This window comes from Nestor notabilis, unplaced genomic scaffold, assembly GCF_000696875.1.
Source record: "Nestor notabilis isolate BGI_N333 unplaced genomic scaffold, ASM69687v1 scaffold23203, whole genome shotgun sequence".
In the NCBI taxonomy this organism is placed as follows: Eukaryota; Metazoa; Chordata; class Aves; order Psittaciformes; family Psittacidae; genus Nestor; species Nestor notabilis.
In genome coordinates this window covers 2,720-3,359 of record NW_009921838.1, presented here as the reverse complement: position 1 = coordinate 3,359, position 640 = coordinate 2,720, and the positions used below count along the sequence as shown (strand labels likewise).

The window sequence follows — 640 nt, the reverse complement described above, 5'->3', positions numbered from 1 at the left end:
CTCCCTCCATTCATCCATCCATCCCTCCTTCTCTCTCTCTCTCTCCATCCATCCCTCTATTTCTCCCTCCCTCCCTCCCTCCCCCCCAGGCCAGACCCACGGAGCCCACGGCAGAGCCTCACCAGTCGTTCTCCTGCTCAAAGTAGCAGATGGAGATGAGGCGGGAGCCGCTGCCCACAGCGAACTTGTTCTCCTTGGGGGACCACTTGACGCAGCGCGCGGCGCGGTTGATGCGCAGGATGACCAGGGTGGGCTTCCACACGTTGCCCTTCAGGGTCCACACGTAGGCGTTGCGGTCGGTCCCGCACGTCACCAGCCGGTTGCTCTCGGGGGCCCAGTCGATGCCTGGAGGGCAGAGGGGGGTGATGGTCGCCAGGGAGCCGTGGCCATGGGGACAGCCAGGGGTGGGCTCTGCTCCGAAGTCTCTCTTTGACACTATTCCCACATTAACCCCACCACATCCCATCTCTCCCACCCCAAAACATTCCATCCCAATCCATCCCACCCCATCACGCCCATCCATCATATCCCATCTCAGCTCATCCCACTCCGTTCCATCTCAACCCATCTCACCCCATGTCTTCCATCTATCCATATCCCTCCCCATCTCTCCAATTCAACCCATCCCACTTCTCTGACG

General features: G+C 60.6%; 1 protein-coding gene across 1 annotated transcript in view; it reads right to left on the bottom strand.

Annotated features, from left to right (window-relative positions):
• The window catches only part of LOC104403255 (actin-related protein 2/3 complex subunit 1B-like), a 6,077-nt gene that overhangs the window by 4,385 nt on the left and 1,052 nt on the right, over positions 1-640 (bottom strand). The window contains exon 3 of the mRNA XM_010011323.1: positions 123-345. Within this exon, the coding sequence (XP_010009625.1) occupies positions 123-345 (223 nt within the window). The remainder of the gene's footprint in view (positions 1-122; positions 346-640) is intronic.